Below are 19,615 nucleotides of genomic sequence, written 5' to 3' on the forward strand. Positions count from 1 at the left end.
ACCATGGTTGCAACTTGACTGCCACCGGACCGGAGCAACCAATACACACTAACGGAATCACGAAGAAGAAGCTAACAGGCTAACGGGCAAAGCTAACTGCGGGCTAGCGTTACTTTAAACAGTATTTTCAGCCAAGTTTGAGTGAAAAAAATTATTTCCATTGTATAATTGGATGTACAATATCTCTCTCTCTCTTCGCCTTTCCTGTCAGCGCAGTATTTGCTCTCCAAGACAATTAATAAGTTAAAAAATCGTAACTTGCTATGACACCTGCAGTTGCGCTTATGGCCTCAAGGGGCAAGAGTTACTTAGTCCTGCTTTAATACAAGAATCCCAAGCATTTGAGATTTTAGGAGTAGGAGTCTAAAAACTACAGGCTTATGAGCTAAAGACATTTGAGACCTACAAATATCTTCTTCTGAAACACTGAAGAGGCACCAAGAGCCACCCACACATAGGCGTAGCTTGCCATTAGGCAAGGCATGCAGCAGCCTGGGCCCCCAAGCCAGCAGGGGCCCCCAGAGGGCCAACATATTTGACAGAAATGACCAAGAGAATACTGTCACTGAGAGGCAACGACAATTGGCCGTCGCATACTCCCTGAAAAGGCCCCATGAGCCCAGCCCTTCCCTCACGTACGAGAAGAAAACAGACACAGCTACGACAGACAGAAAGACAGACAGAAAGAAAAGGAGGATAAAGAGGAGGAAGGAGAGCAGGACAGCAGTGAGTGTAATAAGTTACTGTAGTTGTTTGTCTCTGAAGTGCTTTCTTTTAGCAGCCTTCATTGTTTGGCCTGCATCATCAACAAGTTAGCATTCCTGGCATTGTCGTCTTGTATTTGCTTGTGCCATCAGGGAAGAAGATCATCTATTGATGGAATATCCTGGAGTGTTGCACATAGTGTTGCTGTTGTTGTGGTTCCCAACGTTTTTGTCTCTTGAGTCTTTCATTTCTACTCAAAGAACCCCTTATAGCTCAAGGGAGCAGCCAAAAAGTTAAAATAATCAAAAGTCATATTGAAATAATGTGAAACCCTGTGAAGAAATAGGATGTCAGAAATGTATTAGGAAAGGTAGTAATGAATATGGACCAAAACAATCATGTGAAGAGGAGAAGATGGACTGATAATGCAGGATAACTCAAACATTAATGAGTGAACTCCAGGCATGTTTTCCACAAAGGATCCTTGAGCTGTTGGTAAAAAGCTCAAATAAAGTCTGTTTCGCTGTGCCGCTGCCACTCCTGACCCATATCTAAACATTTCAAGAGACATTTTTCTTTGCCACTGAATTCTCTCCGCAAACACTTAAGTCCCAAAGACCAAGCAAAGGTCTCTCTGTGCTATCGCCCGGAGCATGGCTTATCCCCTCTCCCTTTCACTGCAGCTTTTTTCCAACTTCAAAGAATCACAGAGGCCGCTTCGTGCACCCTCCGCTCCCCCTCCACTCCAGACACAGCAAACTTTATATAGGAGTCGGGGAAGGCATTATCTTACACAGCTAAAGTGTTTTAGTGTGCCCAAAATGTAAATAAACGAAGAAATTGCATGAAATAAACCAACCAAAGGCTTGATTTTCCCCCCTCCCCCCCATTTTTGACTGTATACAGGCTTTTTAAAACAACTTTGAACTTTTGCTACCAGGATTAAGCAAGAACTTATTAGTAGAAGAGGCAATCTGAGTGCTAAAGTACCAGAACATCAGAGTTTGTAAAACCCAGGATACAGTATCACGTCTGCAATGTCACAAGTTTTATCTGACCCTTGTGATGCTTCTTTCTATACGGTTGTTGATGTTGGTTGAAATAAGAAACCACTAATTTTATCATTTTAAGACCCCCCGAACTTTCTAGATGTGAAGCATGAGCCATAATTTTGGGCACATGACATACCGCTAGTATTTTCCTCCCCCTACATGTTCCAGCAATGTCCTAATGTGTAAAATGAGCCCCGACCTGTTCACCACAACTGCCTCTAAAATCCTGCACTGTCACTCAAAAAGGTGTTACTTCAGGTCTGAAGTGCCGTCATGCACGAGCTTAATATAGAAACTGCAGTGACGCGTAAGACCTGAGGCGGCAGTAGTGAGCATAACATGACCAACTTGCATCTAGTCTCTTTAAAGCTGATGATATTTGATGCCATTTTTTCTCAGCCACTGTAAATTGATTGTCTCTTAATTAGAACCTGCGAACCGTCCATGTACGACATACATCCTGGTGTAAATATGGAGGGTTTGACAGGGAGAGGGCGTAATCACCTGCTCCCTGTACATTTGCATAGCTGACAGCTCATCATGTGGAGACAGCAGTGATGCCACACGGGGCCAACTCTCATGTCAATTAGCCTCGTCAATCCAGACCCTCGCCGCTCGACACCGGCCTGTCAGGATGCTAAGAATCTGCCTTTTTATGGATGATGAGTTTGATGTCTAATGTGCAATGAGCATTGTTTTTCTAAATGTATTCAATGAGACGATGGTACAGTATGATCACAGACTGTAATCATTTCCTCTGCAAACAACAAGCTAATGTAACTCCGTGGGCTTTCATTATGTTCAAAAGCTGATTTCCGCGCAGTTTACACCATGGCAAACATATTCACACGAGCAAATGGCTCTTGTTCAACAGTTCATAAGAGCTTTTGGACCTGATCGTGATATCAACCCTATACTGTAATTGGTTTACAGAGTTGTTTGTTTAAGACACTGCAGGTGAATAGGGAAATAAAAAAAATAGAGATACATTTGCTGTAAATTAATACATATTATCCCCTCCTGGAACCGCCACTTTAACGTGGTGGAGGGGTTTGAGCACCCGAATGATCCTAGGAGCTATGTTGTCTGGGGCTTTGTGCCTCTGGTAGGGTCTCCCATGGCAAACAGGTCCTAGGTGACGGGTAAGTCAAAGAGCGGTTAAGAAGCCCCTTATGAGAGACCAACAGGCCCAGTTAGAACCATGAGGCCGTCCTTCTGTGGACCCACCACCTGCAGGAGGAGCCATAAGGGGCTGGTGCAATGTGATTAGGACCGGTACAACGGCTGCCCCCACGACCCAGCAACGGACAAGTGGAAGAAGATGGATGGATAATACATATTATAAGATAATAGCGCAGTATCTGAATGACGTCACCGCTGACAACACACAGCTCAAAAGTCCCGTATGCTTCATACAAGCACGGGCCACGAGCCGCATGCCACTGATTACAAACACAACATTCCCGCAGAATTCTTCTAAAAGGTAACTTTTAAAAGTTTTCTCTCACATATGATTGTCCTTTAACATCTACACATGTAAAAATGATCATTATTCTGTGGTTTTGGGTCTATTCAGCTGAAATGAACACGAAAATGTTATTTGATCGTAACTAGCACAGTGGAAATCAATGGAATCGGACAGAGTTAGTACGAATATGAGATATGCACGCACGGTCTGTCAGGCTACTTTTATTCAGATTAGATTATTCAGCCCATTTAACATAAATGTGATTTTTTTAAAGGAATAGGCCACCTTTTTATATACTGAGATATGTTTTTACCTGAGCGTAGACGAGTTCATTTGTACATGTCTGGTCTTCGCACGTGCCCTCAGTCACATAATATTCTCTATCGCTCCAAACGAGGTGAAGATAGAAGCTACCAAGCTCTTTCACATTTTCCCTATTTAAATATGGTTGCGTGAAGTGTTACACTATAAAGTATAAATACACAAAATTAAACAATGTGGATTTTCTAAGCGGATAAAAAGGGGAACTATATCGTAAGGCGCAATACACCAGAAGTACTTCGACATCCGCACAGTAATATCTTCACTTTAGGAGAGGCAGAGAGGAAAGTCTGTACTGTCTGTTGAAAACAAAAAAGACCCTGAAGTTGCGTCTGTATATGTCTCCCGTCTTTAGCCATGCCTGTCTCCCAGAAAGGAAATGACCATATTTGGATTACAGAGTCATCTCCTTTCATACTATATGCCAAACATAACAAACTTTTCTTTGGAATTAGAACTAAGACGTAAAGGGGAAATTAAAATGAGATTGTCATTCCAACAACGATTTGTAAGAACACCATAATCTTGTTGAATAGAAATGTCTTTCTGTATTTCAAAGTGGTGACGCTAATTTGCAGCAACAACACGCACCAGAGTCTACAGCTCTCTTGAAAAACGACCACGGATGGTTACGGATGGTAACCGGCACGGTAGCGCAGCGGTTAGCGCCTCCGCTTCACAGCTAGAAGGTCCCGGGTTTGATTCCCACCAGGACGGGGCCTTTCTGTGTGGAGTCTGCATGTTCTCCCCGTGTCTGCGTAGGTTTCCTCCGGGTACTCCGGTTTCCCCTACCACTAAAAACATGTGCAATAGGTGAATCCTCCAGCCAGGTGATTCTGACCATCAGCCTGGCTCCACATCATGGAGATGGGTCCCCGGGCGTGGCACGGCCGTCGACCACTGCTCCTTACGGGTTGCCCCAGTGGCATCGAAGGATGGGTTAAATGCAGAGGACAAATTTCCCTACGGGGACAATAAAGTATACAAACAAACAAAACAAACAAACTCTTTTGATAAAGCGCCTGACTTCCTAAAGCAATGACACTTTAGCGTTCAAGTTAAACCAGAAAGACTGTTTTTCCTATGCCTGTGCTTACCACCTTTGCCTCTTCACCATCACCACAGTCGAGGGCACATCAGGCTTTCTAAACAGCGCCATTTCTATTTTTAACAGGTTCCTATCGGGTGAAGCTTATCTTTCAATTCGATTTAGTCAGGCCATTGTTTTGACGTATCTCCCCTGACTGCTGCATAAGAACAATTGTGAGCTCCGAGCGGCAGACAGTTGAATGAGGTCGGAATATTTATGGATGAGATTGTCGGTGATAAAGGGAGTTTTGACTTATTTGCTCCTGTGAGACGCCTGACACCTTGTTTTCGACATAAGCTTCTCAAACCCTAAGCTCATGACTCCATATAGGCAGTTCCGCGGCACGGAGCGAGCGTTATCTGCCACGGAGGCTATCACGGATGATTTGTTGATGAAGATGTTTTCATCTGAAGAATAGGCTGAATAAATAAGGTGGCATAAACAGGCAAAGGAATGCACTGTGAAAAAGAAATTAGCAAACAAACTGGGTTTATGATTATTTGTCCTCTAACATAGGCAGGGCTGAGCACTGTTAAACGATACCAGTTTGGAATCAGGAAAGAAAGTTTTCAAAGGCATCAAAGAAACAAAGGTATCAATAGCAATTATCGAAAAAAATATCTTTAGAGACCAAGTTTTTATGCTTTTGGGTCCAGCAACAGCATTAAAGGAAGTTACTTGGTTGTTTCAGCTCAAATAAATGATACAAATTTAAAAGAAAAAGGGTGACACTTTATAACTGCACCTTATTTTGCCTTCCAGACCTTCCAGTCATTCCATTAACCCTTGAATTACCCCTAGAGGGACTACGGAAAGGATTTATTACGGTAAACAAGTTACTTAGTATTGCTTTAATCAACAGGATAACTGGCCGGTCCTGTCGCATTCTGGACAAAAAATTCCAGGTTGCTGTGATGCTGCAGCGCCTGTCTGACTAACAAACAGGTAGGCACACGCAACAGCAGAGAAGAGGATCTGGTGAATATCACCATAAAATCAGCGACAAACTCACACTAAATTGTCAATGGGCAAAACAGGAATACGCGAGGAGCTCTCAGGATGCACGCGGGTGGACAAAAAGTTTACCTTCGAAGAGGAAAACGATCGTTGTATGTGGACCATGTGTGGATTATCTTTGAGGCTGCAGCTGTGGATTTATTTATTACTTATTAAGTGACATGTTGTGACCCAGACTGCAATCGAAAAACACTAAACCAATTTTTCCCCCCTTTAAAGGGACTAGATGCAAGTTAGTCATTTTATGCTCACTACTGCCACCTCAGGTCTTATGCGTAACTGCAGCTTCTATATTAAGCACCTTTCTGAGTGACAGAGCAGGATTTTAGGTAGGCAGTTGTGGTGAACAGGTCTGAGCTCATTCTACACATTAGGACATTGCTGGAACATGTAGGGGGAGGAAAATACTTAATTTTAACATTTTTAAAACCCGTATAGTCCCTTTAAACTAAATACATGACATTCTAATTAAACACTACTGTTCCCAGTCGATTGTTTGCCTTTTTAGAGTCTTTAACTATTGTAATTTCCAATATTGTGGCTTTTTAGAATATGTAGTTTAGTCGCACTTTATAAATCTAACAATTTCCAGTGTGGCTGATCGTCGCAAATCCGAAAAGCAGCTAGGTAAATGACAAAAAAAGCGACAATTCTTTCGCCATTCTTCACAATTTCAAAGTTCCCCATTTAAGTAATTTCAACTCGCGGAGAGATATTACCTTATTTTGCAGTTTTGGTGGCATAATCTTCACTAAATCGTGTATAAAAGCCGGTGTGTGCTCCCGCTGTGTGTCTTTCATGTCCTACGGTATGTGAAGCTTCAATGCACGTCTTTTGGGATCATCTCTGCTCCGCGCCTGAGTCCCGCACTCACCTATTTGAAGTTTCTTTGCCGTTCCTCCGCATTCAGGACATGCAATATGACGTCCCCAGTGAAAGCCTGTAGTCACACGGCGCGCCTAATCCTGCGGCTCAGTAATAACATCGATTTAAGTATGAAACTCCATTTCCTCCGTGCGTCGCACCTCGTCTCGACAGCTTCTCCGTCAAAAAATGCGCCAAATGCCGGTGTTTACGCTAAGCCTGCCATTAGTTGTTTGCACTCCGGAGCACTTAGCGACGGCGGGGTTTTGGGGAATTGTGGTGTAAGTACATATGTGGTTTTCAGTGGTTGAAGGCAAACAATTATTATGCAAAAGAGGCAGAAAGTGGCACTCATGAATGCATTAGGATCAAATCGATTCTCGCTGTAAAAGTCATCGGTTGCTATTCTATTCTCAACATTGCGGGGAAAGCTCAAGGAGAAAGGGAATAGGAAAGAAGATCCACTGCCAGTCTCCTACTTGGCCGGGATTTATGCATTCATACGTCCTTGGTTTAACATTAGAGGCTCTTACAGAAGAGGAGGACATGTTTATCTCTCTGGACATTGGGCGAGTGGTTAAAGCTCTTGCCTCAGAGAGAAGGTCTCGGCTTCAAACGTTATTCCGTCTGTAAAATCACAATAAAAACACTTCCCCTTGACTTTAACTCAATCTTACCAGTGCAACCGATCAATAAAAGTCTAAACTCCCAAAGATCACATCCATTGTCATCATAGAAATCACAGAACCTTAGCGTATCTGTTCCTGGGCCAGGCCTGTTTGAATTGAGCGCTCTATCCCCATTGAAATGAATGGTGAAGTTAGGCCCTATATTAAAGCATAGTGAGGTATAACATGCCTGTTTCTTGGCATTTACAGTATATATAAATTCTGTGGTTTCTCTATTATAAACATATTAAAAGATGCTGTCGAATGTGTATCCGACCCCACAGAAAGCAGAAACTGAATATGATTTAGCATTTAGTTCAAAGGACACTTTTAAATGCCAATTCTTATGTAAAGTAAAATCTCAAAAGGTGTGTACATTCACTAATGATTTCGAACTAGGCTTTGACCTCACCTAAGTGCGGTCGATGGGTTGACAACAGCTGAAATCATCTGGATCGTTCATGATTCCGGATGTTCAATGGCTAATGCTAATGGCTATGTAGGGGAAATACATTGAGCAGGCTAATGAATGATGAAAAGTTTCCTGGACGAGCTATATTTCAAGATTTTTGACATAGGGCCTCATTTCCTAGTTATCCAGAGTGTTGTTGATTTCTGGAAATATATATATTTTTTATTTTATTATGTGTGAAGAGTTTACTGGTGCTAGGCTAGTGCTCGGCTAGCACATGTCTATGGTAACTAGTAGCCTGCATTAAAAACCTCTTCAAAATCATGGGGTCGTCCTCCAAACGTTGCCATATCTGATTTGCAGAAAGCTCCTTTGTGAATTCCATGTGTAATAACGACGGCCGCAGATAAACAAACTACTGTAGATCCGGTAACCGAGCAGATCACTCCACCGCTGGGTAGCTAACAACCAGGAAGCTGCTCAAATAGAAGTTATTTTAAATGCAAAATGGTTATAATTATTTTATCGACAGACATTTATATGGGTAGTCTGGTGTTATAAGTGCTTTCCCTCAGGTGCACTGTGCTTGGGTCAAACTGTTTTTAATGCAGGCTACTAGTTACCATAGACATGCACTAGCCTAGCACTAGCCTAGCACCACTAAACACTTCAAATATAAAGACTGCATGAATAAAAAAAAAATGTGTATATATGTATCTCTCCAGAAATCAACAACACTCTGGATAACTAGAGTGTTGTGAAAAATCCTGAGATATCCCTTCAAATAACACTGGGCTGGTGACGCTCATACTTGTTATCTACTATTTCAAAAGCTAGCTCTACTTTACAGATGCGTATATAAGTGCAACTTACCACTCAATTTTTAATTAACAGCAAAACAAAACCTGCAATATATTTGGTCACATTGATTCTGAGAAGCCTTTTCAGAACTTTAATTAAAATTTCCTAAAGAAATCTCAAGAGTCTTCAGGCATACATTGGTGAGTTAATCATTTATACAGGACTCTATCTCGACAACGTTGTCCTTGTAAATCACACAGGCAATAAAAACCTGATGTTCAACGTATGTCTGGATGAAGCTTTCTACACAATAGCGAAGGACACGTAGGATTTCAAAGCGGCCTGTGGGTAAGTAGCACTCAAAACTGTCAATGGAGCAAAGGTCAGGATGGGAGCAACTGGAGGCGATTTCTTCAAACAGATCTCATTAATATCTTTGTGAAGGACACGTGGAGCTCTAAGAACAGAAGTTTTACAGAGAGTTCCAATTGTCGACCATTGAGTGAGAGTGAGCGGTCCGATGAGTTCAAGCCTGTCCTCTACCTTTATAAATGGGTAGGCAAGTTTGCGTCACCGAGGGCCGAACCTCACTATTGTAGCCTAAAGTTAAGAACCATTTTCTGTTAATGCCAAAGTTTTACATCAGTGGTTCTAAAGTGGTCCGGCTCGGAGACCCGCCATTACCTTAATGACAAGCTGTGACCCAAATAAAACTGTAATTTGTCATATATCGTATAAAATATTGTATTTACCACACGGTTTTATTGAACAAGCTGTAGATTTGCTTTTAAGACTGAAGTTATGATCAAAACAACCCAATAGTACAAATTTTAACAGACTCCAGTGTGTTTCCGTGTAGTTCCCTATAGGCTCGTGACCCACTTTTGAGTCCCGACCCACCAGTTGAGAATCACTGTTTTACAATATATATGACCAAGTGAGATGTTCTGCTAGAACATTTAAAAAATACACCTAAAAAGACGCTATTTCTCGCATTTTTAGTGTACTTTAAAGGGGCTAGATGTTATTAGCCATTTTATACTCACTACTGCCACCTCAGGTCATACGTGTAACTGCAGCTTCTATATTAAAGGAATAGGCCACCGTTTTTACATACTAAAATATGTTCTTACCTCACTTTAGTCGAGTTAATATATCCCCGTCTGGTCTTTGTCCGTGCGCTCTGTCACGCAAACGGAGCACATACGCAGCCTCTCCCACGTGTCATATAGCTCCGAAAAAGCTCACGATAGAAGCTACCAAGCTCTTCCACGTGTTCCCTATTTAAATAAAGTTACGTGAAGTGTTTTCATGCGAAGTATATTTACACAGAAATGTAACATGTCGATTTTATAAGCAAATAAAGAGGGGGACTATATTGTGAGGCGTAATGATACGAGGAGCAAAACGTCCGCGCAGTAACTCCTAAAGACTTCCCCCGCTCACTTCCGTCAATAACCTTTAGGAGTTACTGCACGGACGTTTTACTCCTCGTATCATTACGCCTCACAATATAGTCCCCCTTTTTATTTGCTTATAAAATCGACACGTTACATTTCTGTGTAAATATACTTCGCATGAAAACACTTCACGTAACTTTATTTAAATAGGGAACACGTGGAAGAGCTTGGTAGCTTCTATCGTGAGCTTTTTCGGAGCTATGTGACATGTGGGAGAGGCTGCGTATGTGCTCCGTTTGCCTGGCAGAGCGCGCGGACAAAGACCAGACGGGGATATATTAACACGTCTAAAGTGAGGTAAGAACATATCTTAGTATGTAAAAACGGTGGCCTATTCCTTTAAGCTCGTGCATGACGGTGCAGGATTTTAGAGGCAGTTGTGGTGAACAGGTCTGAGCTCATTCTACACATTAGGACATTGTTGAAACATGTAGAGGGAGGAAAATACTTAATTTTAACATTTTTAAACTCCGTAAAGTCCCTTTAACAGGTATTTGATCCCTTATTTGCATCATAATATTTCTCAAAATCATGTTGGGGGCCAGAGGTTCTGTGCTGGAGGGCCGGATTTAGCCCCCGGGGCTGACGTTGCCTACCCTTGCCATACACTCTATGTTTTGTTGAATCTTCAGATTAACAAGCTAAAACCAGATGTGAACATAAAATGACTCTCACTCCTTTCCAAACTCGCAGCCTCCAGTCAAGTCCATTTTAGTGTTAGTGCGGTGCCTCCAGAATTGAAAAACCTGAATTCTGAGTTTGAGGTAGGTCCACAAACCAGAACCAGTAATAAAACCTTGAATTCGTAATTTTTCCATTTCCACCAGTCCAGTGGGTAGAGTTTGCCGCTGGCATTTCGAAACATGATTGTACGGTGGTGAGATGGTAACCTACCAAGTGACAAACAACCAAGATGAGTTCCTGGGAATCACAAAATTGCTACGACTCTCCGGGTGCTTTGATTGAAGGAAATGGGGGTTGAAGGAAAGTGGGTAATTTTGGTGCAGACTTTCTTTTCGTGTGAAGGGAAAATGCCACAATGTGCTGTTTTTCATTTGCCTTTTTTTGCGGGGGGGGGTTTGGGGGGGGGGGTTGTAGTCGACGAAGCATATTTATCCTTTCGATAAAAGGGAGAGAGGATTGCCTTACCAGATGTAGATGCTTGACAGATAAAAGAAGACTTACTGTATGCAATGGGAAACATACGACGCTTATTCTAAACAATGTTATTGGTTCATTCTCGATGTTTTAAAGTAGGCGTGGGCCATATCGTATCTCATATCGTTATCGCGATATAATTTTTTTATATCGTTGGAATTTTTTATGTTGTTGTGGACATGATAATTTAGGTTACGCTCAGCTCCATCAGAGCAGCATAAACACTGACTGTAGGTGCTTAAAAAGTCAAATGAAATGAACTGCTTGAGTAGATCATATTTGCGAGGAAATAAGTATGCCGTAAAAAGTGAAAGTGAAAGTGAAAACTAAATTAATCTTCCCAATAGGCGTAAGGCTGGGATTTTGAAACAATTTGTCTATTGTCAGTTATATCGTCAAATATATCGTTCAAGATAATTCTTTTTTATATCGTGATAGAGATTTTAGGCCAAATCGCCCTGCCCTAGTTTAAAGGGACTAAACAGAGTTTAAAAATGTTAAAATTAAAAAAAATGTTCCTCCCCCTACATGTTCCAACAATGCCCTAAGGTGTAGAATGAGCTCAGACCTGTTCACCACAACTGCCTCTAAAATCCTGCACTGTCACTCAAAAAGGTGTTAATTTGGGTCCGAAGTGCCGTCATGCACGAGCTTAATATAGAAGCTGCAGTTACACGTATGACCTGAGGTGGCAGTAGTGAGCATAAAATGGCTAACTTGCATCTAGCCCCTTTAAAGGATGGAAATGAAGTCCTGATTACAGTGTGACTGGGGTATTCTGACGCACAAAACGTGAACTGTGATCGCTGCAACACGCTGTAAAGCTTTATAAGGCTGCAGAAAGTTTGAGTCTGTCAGTTATTAAACCTGTAGCACTCGACACCAGATATTTTTTAGCTTTGATAGAAAATTTTGAAGGCCGTCCATCATTTTGATGGATTTAAAATCAAGCTGTAATTAAAGTCCAAACGCAGCACTACTCTGTCTCTGAGCACGACCTCTGGGCTCTCTCTAAAGGACAGCTACATCACTGTGAACCGCCACGTGGTTTCGCTTTGCATTTCGCTGCTGCAATGTTTTTCAACATTAGAGCGGAGACACGTTGACATGGATGAATCCCAAAGCGACAGAAAGAGGAGGAGGTAAGGAGGACACGGATACTGCGAGTGTGCAGGCTTCAAAGACGCACCGTGTGAACTGCTGAATATAATATACATTTCTCACGACCCTGTCAGTCAAAATGACAGAGAGAAATGATCCCTCGTGAAACTACTGCTCTACACACACTGTATGCGGAGAGTCGTCAAAGGTAAAAGTGAGGAACACTTAGAAATGTATTCTGAGAGTCCAGACCTCAGCTTCCTTTTCAACTCATTAAATAAACACATTTAGAGCAGGAATAATTTGAAACAATACTCACATCTGACTACGATGGTGGTGGACTTCTTGGCCGGGTTGCCCACGTTGTTGCTGGCCACGCAGCTGTAGACGCCGGCCTCCTCGGAGCTGATGGCGGGCAGGGTCAAGGTGCCCCCTTTGACCTGGCTCCGCTGGGGCAGGCTGTCGTTGGTGGTGATCCAGGTGAGGAGGGGGGGCGGCTCTCCCCCCGTCGTGATGCACACCAGCGAAACTGTCTGTCCTGGGTTCACCACGATGGGGTCCTCCACCAGCAGCTTAATAGACGGAGAGGCTGCAGAGAAGATTGGCAGATGATGGACAGTTTGACAGGTCTCATAGACGGGGCAGAGATATAGCCAAAGTTCTGGGCATCTTTCTACTCTTAGGCATAGTATTCTAAAAGTATCCTCCTGTGGATCCTCACCTGTCTTGTTGGTGAGTCTGAAGATGACGCTCCGGTCGGGGATGCCGCACACGTTTCTCACCGAGGCGATGCAGCTGTAGTTGGCGTAGTCCTGAGGCCGCAGGTTCTTCAGCTTCAGGATCTTCGTCTCCCCCTGCAGCTCAGAGCAAACCAACACCCGTATGAAAAAATGTGCGCCAGAACAACATCTTTATGCAAAATATGTGCCAAAAGGATCGACAGAATACATTCTTTATGGAGATTCTAGCATTGACTTGACCTGAAAAATGCACTCAAGTGACCTTTTCCTTTTATGGATCCCTCTTCTAGGACTTTTAACCTTTAAAAACTATTCTATTTTGAGTTGTACATTGCTATGGCCTACTTTTCGACACTTGAGACGCATGGTTGAGTTTACATTCTAGCACATTGTTTATTCGGAGAGCTGAAGCCGACGTACAGTACGTAGGAGCTGTCTCCTTGTCTCCTATGTCTCTGCCACAATGAAGATCTGGTGAAGACATTGCCCGGGGCTCCTCCTAATGGCAGCTGGAGAAATAACTAACTTTCTGTATCATTGTAGCATGACAAACAGATTCAGCACGGCCTGATGAACTTACTTTGAGGGCAGGACAGCACAGAACTGATATAATGTTGGATTATGGGCTTTAAGGGGAGACACTACAGGCAAAAAAAAAAATCAGGTTTTAGGCCAAATTGGTTAAACGGACTATACAGAGTTTAAAAATGTTAAAATTATGTAGTATATTGTATTATGTGTAAGGTGCAGTTACATGTATGACCTGAGGTGGCAGTAGTGAGTATAAAATGGCCAACTTGTATCTAATCCCTTTAAATGATTGCACTTATTGAATATTTCTCTCTAGATTTATTTGGGTAATTGTAATTTCAAGAGCTATTTTCTCAAAATGCATTTTTTCACATTGGTAAAAATATCTCTACAGAAATAGCTTATACATACTTCAAACTTTCTAGCCTGGGACTGAACACTATTTTTAAGATTTTTTCAGAGGGAATTTTTTAATATCAAATTGCTAGCCTGGTGCATTGAGTTTTGTTTTGTTTTGTTTTGTACATTTTTTCCACTTATAAACAGCTTATTTAGATATTGAAAAGTCCCCTCTCAAAAAGTCTTTGTAACTAATATGTCAACAAAATAAAACCATAAATTCTCGATACATGATTCTGATTTTGTGCCAAAAATATGGGAAATTTTGGGCATTCCCCCCCCCCATATTTGAAACAGCAAAAGTTTCAAACTGAAGTCCCTGTCTTTCCTTATAAGTGTGGAGAAGCTAAAATAAACAAGATCAACCCGAGGATTACTCAAAACTGCGGGAATGTAGTGAAAACCAGGTCTGTCTTTGAGGAGGGGACAGCATTATAACACGGTTTAAAGCTGAAGAAGCTGATTTTGCTCATGTCTTGTCTAAAGAAGTCTTATCCTACAGTTTAATAGCATACAGCATATGAATTTCAAAACCATTCTAACAGTAAGATATCATCCAGCATCGGAATCATTTTAAATCATGTAGCGGCTCAGTTTTTTGCGGAGGAGACGGCAGAGAAGGGGCTGTGAGAAAAAGGCCAAGCATTTCGAAAGGAAAGGTCGGCGGGATGAATATGCATGATGTTTTAATGAGGCTGGAGGCTCCGTAAAAATAGCCCGAATATGACTCTGAAAGCCCTTTGCCGGAACATCCACGGAAATTAAAGTGTCATTATTTTTTGTCAGAGAGGGGATTTCGGGGGAGCGGGGTATTGGCTGTGCGCAGTAGGGGACGAGTTTTAAGAAAGGGAACGACTATCGCGCTGAGCAGCCGCGCCAGTCAGCCTCTCACTCCGCCCAGGCGCTTGATATTATGAGGGTTCTGCCTTTGATCAGGATGACTACCCAGCAGGAGACGGGCTGGTGCTCGCGCGGTGTCCTAAAATGTCTGGAGTCCATCGTTTAAGACTGAGATACGGGCCAAAGTGTGATGGTGGAGATCGGGGTCAAAATGGAGATGGCTTTTCATTTGTCAGAATTATCGTGCAGTCATTGACATTGAGGCTGGCTGAGAACATAACATCTGACCCCAGGGCTATGTCCGGGAGTCTGAATATGTGCCGTTACCATTAGGGCGGCGGTACTGTGTGCCACGCTTTAGTAAGGTCAGATTGAGGAACTCCTTTGCTCATCAGTTCAGCCTAAAACTTAACTCATAAAATCAAAGTGTCATGGCGAGCAGACAATTGTTGTTCCTGTCTTTATGAAATGTGTTATATGTATGTCTTTGTGTTGATACGGAGCTGCTGACAAACAAATATCAGATCCCATCCATCCATCCATCCATCTATCTATCTATCTACCCAGCAGCTGTATGAGTGGGCAGCATGGCGCCTTTACTTTCGATCACGGTGGTCTGTACAACGCTCCAGGATCAATTGTTGTGTAGGTTTTCTGGTGAGAGACTCCGTAAGCAGTGAAAACCTTGCAAACAATTGATCCTGGAGCGTCCTAGAGACCCCTGTGATGGAAAGTAAAGGCACCATGCTGAAAACTCATACAGCCGCTGGGTCACTACAAGGTCAAATATGCACACAATATACTTTTTTTCCACATAAAAAGTTGCATATTGCGCCTTTAAGTATGGGTAGTCATGCAAATTCTAATCGTTGGATAGCTCTGGTAATTACAGATTAATATATTTTTTTCTGCCAAGTTGTCTCTTCAGTCAGCAGACATTACCTTAGTCAGTTGCGTTCATAAGACACCATATCATTCAAACACCATAGAGTAGGGTGACCAGATGTCCCAGTTTACACGGGACAGACTCAGTTTTGAGTCCTTTGTCTCATGCTCCAATAGTTTTCTCCAAAACCATTGATTTGTCCCAGTTTTACTCATAATATGTCCCAGTTGTCCCGGTTTTGGCCAATGTAGTCCCCGAAATAACACACTTCACTTGAAATTGTATGTTATTGGTCCATGTGAATATCAATTACCAGGTATAAACCAATAACATCTCAATTCATAAGTCGTTAACAGTTTTACCATTCATCGTGGGAAAAGACAGATTAGATTCCCTGAACTGTGTTCCAGTTTATATGTTGGAAAATCTGGTCACCCTACCCTAGAGTGAATGTAGTGTATGTATTGAAATGCAAAATTGTGGGCGTGGTTTATGGCTAATAACTCTTTAATGCCTGGACCTATCCACATGAAACAAAAGTAGTCACAAAGTTCAACGTCTTCTCTTTCAGCGCATTTGAACGAAGGTCCAATGACTGACTCATAAAGTGTGCAAAAGCGGAGGCACTATTCAAAATGACGTGCTTGATGTCGGTCAGATGAAAGGAAGATGAATGTGGCAGGTTTGTGGATCCAGTCACATCCAAATAATGATCTGGGAATACATGTTTTAGATTGAATGGAAGAAAAATCTGAGGAAACCCGCTCCAGAAGATAAGAGAACTGGGAACCAAACTCTTTCAACAAAATATCGCCTCATTGCCAGAGTAAAACTGGCCCGCTGTGTGAGGTTTTGACAATATTTTAGAACTTTTAGAAGCCAATAAAAAGTCAGCTTGTCACAACAACTGTGTTCATTTCAGATTCTGAGCCACATCCATTTCTCTTTACATTCTCTGCTTTGGGGAAGATGATGCTTGCGCTATTCAAAAACCGAGCTTCACTCACAGCAGGCAAGAAAATCTATATGGAAAATTCGAAAGGAAAACGCATTAAGGTGGATTGGAAAGCGGAGTGGATGGTCATATTGACGAAGAGATGGAGACACTTACAGTAACTACGCCGCAGCATCGCAAGCAGGACCTATTGCTTTCTGTAAAACGGAAAAGAAATTAGGGAGTATTTTTAGAAAGCGCTTTAAGTTTGGAACAAAGGAATCATTATGGGAACTGATTAAGGTAACTCTGTGCGGTCATTAAAAGCTCACGCGTATTAAGGAAAGTCATCTGAGGAGAAAGTAAAAAGTCTGCAGCCAACAGACAAGATAAATGATATTGAGCCAAAGGTAGGTTTTTTATAGATTGGGTTTTACTGACTCAAGTCACGTAGGTTTAGCCCAGTCGGTGCTAACATTTAGGGACACAACGATGGTGTGAGTGAAGAAGTGTACCATCCAACTCTCAAACATTTCCTGGCCTGGATACTAGTTGGAGACTCGAATTGCCACTGGTCCTGTGGAGATGTCCCCTGGAGTTAAGGTGAGTCACCAGGTCATCTCAGAGAAAATGAACATGTTCAATCTCTGGGACACTGCATGGTGACTTGAAAAAGCTTCCATGTGATCTCCGCATGGTCTCCGAGGGTCGATAAGTCTTTGCATGGTCTCTGAGAGGTCTTTGCATGATCTCTGAGAGGTCTTGCATGGTCTCCGAAAGGTCTTTGAATGGTCTCCAAGAGGTCTTTGAAAGGTCTCCAAGAGGTCTTCGAATGGTCTCCGACAGGTCTTTGCATGATCTCCGAGAGGCCTCAGAGAGGTCTTTGAATGATCTCCGAGAGGTCTTTGCATGATCTCCGAGAGGTCTTTGAATGGTCTCTGAGAGGTCTTTGCATGGTCTCCAAGAGTCCTTTGCATAATCTCCGATAGGTCTTTGCATGGTCTCCAAGAGGTCTTTGCATGATCTCCGAGAGGTCTTTGCATGGCCTCCGAGAGGTCTTCGAATGGTCTCCGAGAGGTCTTCAAATGGTCTCCGAGAGGTCTTCAAATGATTTCCAAGAGGTCTTTGCATGGTCTCCGAGAGGTCTTTGCATGGTCTCCGAGAGGTCTTCAAATGGTCTCTGAGAGGTCTTCAAATGGTCTCCGAGAGGTCTTTGTATGATTTCCGTGAGGTCTTTGCATGGTCTTCGAGAGGCCTTCCAATGGTGTACGAGAGGTCTCTGCATGGTCTCCGAGAGGTCTTCGAATGGTCTCCGAGAGGTCTCTTCATGGTCTCCGAGAGCTCTCCGCAATCTCAAGCAGTTGTGTCGCGAATACGATTTGCTTTCCTCAATTTGTGAGATGTCCCTGCAATGTCTCCAAGACCTGTCGGACACCAAGGAGATCCCAAAGAGTCGAATGAGATCCAAAGCCCTCCTGAGATGGAGGATTTGTGAACCGACCTGAGTGCTCCAGTTTCAGCTGGATTTTCCTTACAGTTAGTTCAGCTCATGTTCACACTGCTACCAATCACTCCAACTACCAGCTGTTTAATTATGTTATTTCGATCAGAGCCCCATCAATGCGCCATCACACACACGTGTACGCTTCCCTGGTGATGTGTGAGGGTCATTTCTCTCTCATGGACAAATAGGCAATACAGGGCGATACATGTGACTGTAAACAACACAGACATGAAGGCTTTACTGCTCATACATACATTCATGGCTTTTTAATGTAATTCTAATGCCCATATACTATATTTTTTATGTTGCAAAGCGAAACAGAGGAATTATAGGGAATTTGTGTACCATTTCAGCCAAAACTGAATTTGAAAGTGTTGGGATCATACTTTCTCTGCTTTCAACAAACCTATGCCGCAAAAATACTTGCGGAATGACACTGTTTTACAAAAAAAAATGATTTAATGCCAGATTCCATCCATTTTAATGCCTTTTATTGACATTCAAGGCACACATTTTGGCACCTGATGGAAAGAAGAGCTACCACATAAGAAGAATAAACCAAGCTCCAGTCCCGCAGTGCGACTTCATTACAAAATATAGGCTCCAAGTCCTTTCTTCTCCCAAAAGAGCTGCGCAAAACTAAAAGTAGGTCGGGCCGATATTCACATACCTCGCCCCGTAAACCAAGCTGTTTCAAAATAGCCACAACAAACATTCAAATATCTCGTAATGCGATGTTTAATAGTGATAGTTGATGCCAAAAGAACAACGCTATGATGCTATTAGAGTCCAAACATATCTGTGACAATAAAGGTGCCCCACGAGGGAAAGTGAATGTGCTCTTCTCTGCCGGAGATAATAGGCACTTTGCAGTTAAAATGACGGGCTGCACAAGACAGACGGCGAAAAGGACACGGTTCAGACGATAAGAGCCCACCTCCAGGTTTGACCTAATTATATAAGAAACAGTTCTCCAAATACCACCTCTGCATCTCCTCCACAATTGAGCCAATATTTGATGGAGAGTGAGAGAGGGGGCATGAGCTGAAAAGAGCAAGAGCCTGTTGAGAAGCTTCAATAATCGATTTGGACAAGTTTAGATTCGTAACGCTACGTTCATACAATACGAAACTTTAGAAAGCTACTTATAAATAGCCAGGATTATCTTTAAACACAAAATGTACTTTGTTTTGTCAATTATAGAGTGTATTTGTTATGTGAACACCCCCTACATTTGTGTTACACTATATCCAATAAACTTCTCTCACTTCTCTCACAACTCAAAACCTTTGTGACAACTCGGTTACAACATCATTTTTGAGTGTAAAGTGTAAATTTCAAAGTCATACCCTATTCATAAGTAAGAGGTTCAGTAGACACATCCAACCTAATTTTTTTAAGTTGAGTCGACTAATGAAAATTTAAAATATTTAAGTTCAACACACTCAATTTCAACCAACATTTTTTGACATTTAGCTGATTCATTAAATGATTTAAATTATAAAGGGGAGGCATACCAATTTTCTCCTAACATCTCCTAACCATGTTATAACGTTGTTCCCTTGCCAAAAAAAACTTCTTATTCCACCACAAAAAGCACTACAGTCTGCATTTCCTGGATTTTGCTGTGTAGAACCCGAGAGTGCTTTCTACATTTTCAGAGT

At 42.3% G+C, this 19,615-nt stretch overlaps 1 protein-coding gene and 2 long non-coding RNA genes across 6 annotated transcripts in view; 2 read left to right on the forward strand and 1 right to left on the reverse strand.

Moving 5' to 3' along the window:
• The window catches only part of LOC306975363, a 117,540-nt gene extending 114,452 nt beyond the window's left edge, over positions 1-3,088 (forward strand). The window contains exon 3 of the long non-coding RNA XR_013793696.1: positions 3,028-3,088. This is a non-coding gene — a long non-coding RNA (uncharacterized lncRNA). The remainder of the gene's footprint in view (positions 1-3,027) is intronic.
• Positions 1-19,615, forward strand: part of LOC306975364 — a 712,990-nt gene that overhangs the window by 323,692 nt on the left and 369,683 nt on the right. The gene's annotated exons all lie outside the window — the stretch shown is intronic.
• Positions 1-19,615, reverse strand: part of LOC306975210 (MAM domain-containing glycosylphosphatidylinositol anchor protein 2) — a 489,592-nt gene that overhangs the window by 241,304 nt on the left and 228,673 nt on the right. For 2 of the 4 annotated variants that reach the window (XM_079572669.1, XM_079572671.1), the window contains exons 5-6: positions 12,839-12,971; positions 12,437-12,706 (exon numbers count right to left, since the gene is read on the reverse strand). In XM_079572669.1, coding sequence (XP_079428795.1) covers positions 12,437-12,706; positions 12,839-12,971 — 403 coding nt within the window. Of the gene's footprint in view, positions 1-12,436; positions 12,707-12,838; positions 12,975-19,615 lie in introns of all 4 variants that reach the window. The other 2 variants (XM_079572670.1, XM_079572668.1) reach the window with 1 other exon arrangement.

Source organism: Gobius niger (assembly GCF_951799975.1).
Source record: "Gobius niger genome assembly, chromosome: 15".
NCBI classification, from domain to species: domain Eukaryota; kingdom Metazoa; phylum Chordata; class Actinopteri; order Gobiiformes; family Gobiidae; genus Gobius; species Gobius niger.